General features: G+C 31.1%; 1 protein-coding gene across 1 annotated transcript; it reads right to left on the bottom strand.

Annotated features, from left to right (window-relative positions):
* Window positions 1–3630: 3630 nt before the first annotated feature.
* On the bottom strand, window positions 3631–5537 carry LOC124890088 (zinc finger MYM-type protein 1-like). Its single transcript, XM_047401958.1, has 2 exons — window positions 4971–5537; window positions 3631–4479 (listed from the first exon to the last, which is right to left on the bottom strand). The coding sequence occupies exons 1-2, from the start codon at window positions 5535–5537 to the stop codon at window positions 3631–3633; spliced, it is 1416 nt and encodes a 471-aa protein (XP_047257914.1).
* Window positions 5538–7361: the final 1824 nt, after the last annotated feature.

Here is a 7361-nt window from a genome sequence, read left to right as displayed (position 1 = left end):
AATGATTTGAATTTTTATCATCAAGGAAATATGTTATGCCTAAACCTTAATTATTGCATAATATTATTTTACACAATTACTTATTGCATATATGTATATATATATATATATTATTAAGATGTTAACCTTTTAAAGATTTCTACAAAGACAACATTTCAACACTATCATATCCATTTTCACTATTATCTATTGTTATGGCCCATTATTATCAACTACCATCATCCTTGCTTATCATTATCATTTAATACCACTCACCACAATCACCATCCTTAGCTATTATATCGCCCCTAGTCACCATAGTTAGTTGTTATTACCAAAACAATCATTTATAATCAATACAATCAATCATCACTATATATCGCCAGCCACCGCTATTAGTGATCATCTATTTTATTAATTATCACTATCATCCATTATAATTATTAGCCTCCTTCATCACCAACTATCACCATCAACAATCACTATTAACTATTATTGTCGGCCACGTTACTACTAGATATTCCTGAGGTATCAACTGAGCAAGTTGAGTTAAATTTAGACATGTTAAAATGTCATTGGCCCGCTCAAAAATCACTTGGACTGAAATGGTCTAAGAAATGTATCATAACGCAAGCCTCTAATAATTCTACTAAGTTTTTATTTTTTGAATTTTTTTGATTAATTTGTTTAAGTACCTGATAAATTTTTTTTTCTCTTTATTATGTTCAGATATAACAAATCAAATGAATATTTAACAAAAATTTTTATAAATCAATTTAAGCTATATATCACCAAATCTTTACATGCATCCAATTGGACAAATCATGGATGATTAATATTTTATTTAAATTATATATTTTTTAAATACAAAATATATATTCAAATTCACGAATCTTAATCTTAATAAAAATAAATGATGCCTAAATTTTAGTTAGAAAATTTTAACATGCTTACCTAAAGTATCTCCAGATTTGAAGGTTTGGTTTGCAGCCCAACTTTTGTAATCAACTTCTCTATCAGGAGGAACAGTTCATCCAAGACCACCACCAACATTATATGTTCTGCACCTACACAGCTTACAACACAAACCAAAACCACAAATTCTAACGTTTTTGGCATAATATATATGTTCCTCAGGTCGTCCCTGCTGATTTTTCTCCTTTTTTCTTCTTTCTTTCTAGCTTTTAATTAGATAAAGATTATAGAGTATAGTTGGGGGTTGCTTATGGTGAAGAGACAAGATTAGGAAATATCAAGTATCTATGGTTGGAGAAAAGGAACAAAATAGCAGTGGATACTGGATAAAGCCTAGTGAAGATTAATCACTACTTAAAAAAAGTATGAATTACAAGTGATCGGAGAATTTTTGTAGCTAAACAGTAAAATTTATTGCTAATCATGTTTAGAAATATATTAGTGATGGATTATCAAAATTTTTAATTAGGTAGGAGTAATTTAGCAATAGATTAGCAACAAGGTTTATAGCTGATTCCAATATTATTTATAGCTACAAAACTGCAAGTTCAACTTGGAGCTAGTTGATGCTGACTGCTTCATGTATATCCCCTTTTGATTTGCTAAAGGATAACTACATAAATGAATGAGACCTCTCATGTGACCATATGGACCATTGTCTAGGAGGATATAACTTACATCTTTAATAGCATGTGTTGTTTGGTCGTTTGTGCAAGTGTTAGTGATGTTTTAAGGGCTAGTAACAATTAATATGAAAAAAATTATCTATCCTTGGTGATTGATTAAATTTCCTCCGTCTTATAATTAATACTTGTCGTATTTTTAATTTACACGTCTCTTGAAAAAATATTAATCAGGAGGTTGGGTTTTGGCTATTTTATTCTTATTAAAGAATAATAAATAGTTGGGACATGGGCCATGGGGTTTACATATAGTGAAGAGATAATATTAGGAAATATCAAATATATATGGTTGGAAAAAGGAACAACATACTTGTGGATAGAGCCCAGTGAAGACTAATCACTATTGAAAGAAAAATAAGAATTAAGTGATGGGAAATTTGTGTAGCTGAACAGTGAAATCTGTTTGCTAATCTTGTTAGCAAGATTAGCGACGAACAACTAAAACAGGTACTAATATTTTAATTGGTTTTCGTTTTAGAGAAGAATTTAAGAACGAAAAAAAAAATGAATAGAACCCCAACCCCCCCCCCCCCGCCCCTCAAAGGAAAAAAAAAGACATTGTATTTGGCAACCTTTTTACTTTTCCGTTTCTTTATTTTAATTTAGCTAAAGTTTTTTTTCAAAAAAGTTTTTCAATTTTTTTAATAGTAGAAGTAGTAGCTTTAACAAAGTCCTAGGAGAAGCTTCCAAGAGATGAATAAAATGTGGGGAACTAGGATAAAGAAACTAGTTAGGACTTAGGAAGCTTCTTAGTTATATCAAATCGGACCAACACATCATTAATTAATGTGGCCTAAAATAAACAAAAACGTCAAATCAATTAAAACTTTATTTAGGGTGCGTTTGCTATGAAGGAAAAAGAATAATGGAAAATGTTCTTTTAGAAAGTGTTTCGAAGAAAAATAAGTGAATGATTTTACATACTTTTATGTTCGATACATAAGAAAAATATTATTTTAAAAAAAATATTTACATATAATTTAAGACAAATATCATATGACGTGGGGTTGTGGTAGAGGCAGAGGCGAACTCAGGATTTAAAGATAGGGGGTGCACCATTATTTTTAACATAGTCATATCAATTATCAACTACATAATTTAGCATACAACTCTTTTAAACTTAAAAATTACAAAAAATTAAAATTATGAGCAACTTAAAAATTACAAAAAATTAAAATTATGAGTAAAGTATAATTTTTAAAATGATCAAATGTCATTAATTTAGTATTGATATAACAAAAGTAGATCATCCTTTCATACTAGACATCGACGTGTTTTCATATTTTGAAAACGATCAATGATTGCATCGTTGCTTATATTTACAAATATATCCTTCTCAATGTAACAAACTAAACAATCACTTAAATATGCATCACCAATACTGCTACGCAATTCATTCTTAATATGCCTCATGGATGAAAAAACTCTCTCTACAGTTGCAGTGGCAACTGGTAGAATCAAGGTCAACTTCACAAGTAAGTACACAAGAGAATAAGTCTCCACAAGTTTGCATTAACTAATGCTTCTGCCAAATCACCAATTCCTTTCAAATTAGAGAATACAGGATCACCACGTCGCATGTGTATAATGAAAGTATCAAGTTGGTAACTAAGCTCCTGAAGCTTTGATTCACCAAACTCATCTGGATAATGTTTGGCCAATATCATTATTTTTTCCTTATCAAAATTAGCAAAAGCATTAGATAGATTCAAGCTTGTCATACCAATAAGCAAGTTACCACTCACAACGTCAAAACGATTATTAAGCTCTTGAAGTTGCAAGTCAATTATAGCATATAAGAGCTCAACATGTAAGTGATGTGAGTAAGTAACACTAGAAGGCCTACGCTTTGACTTTTCGGGAAGATAAAAATCATCCATCTTAGGTACCAAGATTTCATGTTTATCACAAAATTCACGAACTTCATTCATCAAATCATCCCATCCATTATCTCTCAACAATTGCAATCTTGTCTTAGTAATGTCAAGAAATATCATAGCATTGCCAATATCTTTTCTTTTGTTTGTAATGATGCACTCAACTCATTGGACATCACCAATATCTTCAACATCAAGTAAAGCAAGAAAACAAATTCAAATTCATTGATCATAGTCAAAAAAGCTCCTTCTTGCAATCTATCATTAGGATTAGAGCCTCCACATTTAATCGCATCAAGCACATGAGCTATAGATGAAGATAAAATAATGAAGTTATTCAATGATCTAAAATGTGATCCCCAACGAGTGTCACCTGGCCTTTTAAGTCCTCGTTCTTGATTTAACCCTTTTCCACTTTGAATTTCACCACTTTCTAGTAGTTGCTCCAAAATTTCTGCTTGATGGTCCCGAAGTTGATCTCTGCGCTTAAATGATGCTCCTACCACATTCAACACATTAGTAATAATAACAAAAAAATCATTCACAAGAAAATGTTTTTTGACAACGGCTACAAGTGTCAATTGTAATTGGTGAGCAAAACAATGGATGCAATATGCCGAAGGAGTTTCTTGCAAAATCAAAGCTTTAAGACCATTCATCTCTCCTTGCATGTTACTAGCCCCATCATAGCCTTGTTCATGTATTTTAGATGTACTTAAAGAATGTCTCATAAGCACAGAGAATATTATTTCCTTCAACATTTTGGTCGATGTATCACCAACACGAACAATGGCAATAACTCGCTCATTCACTTTACCCTTTTTGTTAACATATCTCAATGCAATGGCCATTTTTTCATGGTGTGATATATCCTTGGATTCATCAACTAAAATTTCAAAAAAATCTCCATCCAAGTCATCAATTATAGCTTTCACGGTTTCTTGTGCACAAGCACTCACAATATCCTTTTGAATTTTGGAAAAATTTCAGAAATAGCAACTCTGTAGCCTTAATTATAATTTTTATAGCAATAGTTTCATAATTATGAAAAATAGCAAATTGTATTTGTATTTAAGTAAAATGTTGCTATATAAATACACAAATATATATGTATTACTCATTAATACATATGCACAACTGAAAAATACATATTCTTCTATTACTATGAAGTGGGTAAAATATTGCTACTTTTGCTATAAGTTGTAATTTTGAAAAAAGTGTTGCTATTTATTGTAATTATAGTCTTAAGGATGCTAGTTTCTGTAATTTTACCTTGAATTTTTGAAGAAGTCAACATAGCAGTTTTTGGAGCATGTTTTAAAATAACATTATTCAAATCGGGAAGCATTTTTCCCAACAATTCCAAAAGACCTAGAAAAAGGCCTTTATTTTGGAAAGATTCACTTTCATCATGACCTCAAAAAGATAATCCGAATTCTAAGAGAAATCTCACTACATTAGTTGATGCCTTTAAACGAGTACGATGCTCACTTCTTATTTTCTCAGATTGCTTGTTCAAAGCAACTTGAATTGATTGAGATTGATTTTCGAAATCTAACATCTTATTGAAACATCTTCTGTGGACACTATTCACGTCACCAACGTGTAATTGAAATCGTTCCAAATTATGATTCCAAGCCTTAAAGCCGGTTTTCGTGAAAAAGTCACTTGCATTGTCCTTCACATAATCATTTTTAAATAAATAGCAACACAAGCAAAACACAACATCTTTCTTCACACTATACTCCATCCACCTAGAATATGAACGCTCATACCATGTCGAATTAAATTGACGCATTTTCATGCCAATTCTAGTTTGAGGAAATTGAGAAAGAATCGATTGACAAGGTCCTTGTTGAATATAGTGTCTTCTCACTTGATCTCGTATCGTAGAGTGATATTCATGAATTGATTTTCTTTCTCCAGGATCGAATTTAAGTGAATTCACATCAAACTCTTCTATAAGACGGGGAGAATTGTCTTTAAAACTAGAACTTGGTTGAGGAGAAAAATATCTATCCATTTCGATTCACAAGAATCAATAACAAATTCCTACAAAATAAAAAATTCATCACGAATATAAGTAAATATAACATTGCTTATAGGGGAATCACACCTCATCGTCCATATCACAAAACAAATAAAATATAATAGAGAATCATACCCTCACAAAAAAAATAAATAAACACAATAATTTCAATAGCGGAATTACACTCCGCCTTTAGTAAAACAACAAAAATGATATAATATGTAATGGAGGAATCACACCCCTAAAAAAAAAAAAGTAAACACAATCAATTTCAATAGGGGAATTACACCCTCCTTATAAAATAACAAAAATGATATGTAAATGTAATGGAGGAATCACAAGTCAATTTACATCTCCTTTATTCATAAGACAAAACAAATAAATATGGCATTATCAATAAAAAAATTATACCCTCTTTATGTTTCAAGATAAAAATAATATACAATAAAGATAGAGATAAAATCTCACTTATTTAGTTATTAAATTATATAACAGAATGATACCTTGCTTTAATTGATGATGGCTGCCCGAGTAATTTTTAAGTTCACAATTTTACTTTTTTCTTGGCATGGAGATTGGGAGGATCTCCATCGGAAACTTTTGGGGAAAGCAATTAGCTTTTAGGGATTTGGGGGGAGAAAAAGTGTTGTGGAATTTGGAAATTGAGAATTTAATAATTAATTTAATTAATTAAAAATAATATATAGTAAAGTTTATTATAAAATAATGGTGTGGACTTTGTGGTGGGTCAATCATATGATCTATGGTGTAAAAGTAAAAGCATAAAAGTGGGTGTGGGGCCAGAAGAGGTGGCAACTAAAAGGATTTTGTAGAAAAAATAAGTAATGCCCCATGGACTCGAACCCGCAACGTCAAGCAATGTATGACGCACACAACTGAGCTTCAAACCAGTGCACCAAGACAATATTTGATACTAAGGGTGCACACTATATTATATTAACAGTATTAAAATATCTATCTATCTATCTATCTATCTATCTATCTATCTATCTATATATATATATAACTTTTTAAAAAAGTTACCGGGTGCACGTGCACCCTCACGGTGACATGTGGGTCTGCCTGGGTAGAGGATGGGGTGGAGATGGGAGTTAAGGGTAGAGGTGAAGATGAGGCGTTTTGAGGGTAAGGCGAACATAATCACTGTAGAATTTCACTTGTGAAACTTTTTCCTACTATTAATATGAAAGTCATCTTTCTTATTTTTAAGAAATTTATTTTTATTTTTTTAAAAAAATAATTTTAATTGAGGTTACTACAACTTAAGCTTTGAAAATTGAAATAGAGGTTTTAGATCCTTATGGCTGAAAGTTCATTCAAGGTGTAGTCTATGGACGAAAGTTTCAATACTGTCATACTTGCATGGTCATTAGACATAACTAAGCAAACAAGCAACCAGTGACAACTAAGCATGAGAACAATCCACTAAGAAATAAAAGTAGGGTGGTATATCGGTCGATTTGGTTCAATTTTAAAGCTCGTAGATTATCAATTTGTAATAATGCTAAATCATTAAAGAACCATTAAGAAATCAATTTATCAATTATTAATCGTTATAGATTCATTTATCGGATTAGCCATTAACATTTAAATCATAATTTGAAGTCGAAGCATAACAAGAGTTTTTGTCCCTAAGTATAGCTATAAAGAATCATAACCAATGTGCTACTTTACACTAAAAGCTACTATGCATACTTTGCAGTTTGCACATAAGCTACACTGCTACAGCAAGCACATGATTTCAGCAGTGCCCAAAATAACATGAGCAATATGCACGTAAGTGAAATATATACAGTA

The sequence above is a fragment of the Capsicum annuum genome, unplaced genomic scaffold, assembly GCF_002878395.1.
Source record: "Capsicum annuum cultivar UCD-10X-F1 unplaced genomic scaffold, UCD10Xv1.1 ctg1183, whole genome shotgun sequence".
NCBI lineage: Eukaryota > Viridiplantae > Streptophyta > Magnoliopsida > Solanales > Solanaceae > Capsicum > Capsicum annuum.
Note: the sequence above shows the minus strand (reverse complement) of the source record. Positions and strands in the feature narration are given on the sequence as shown.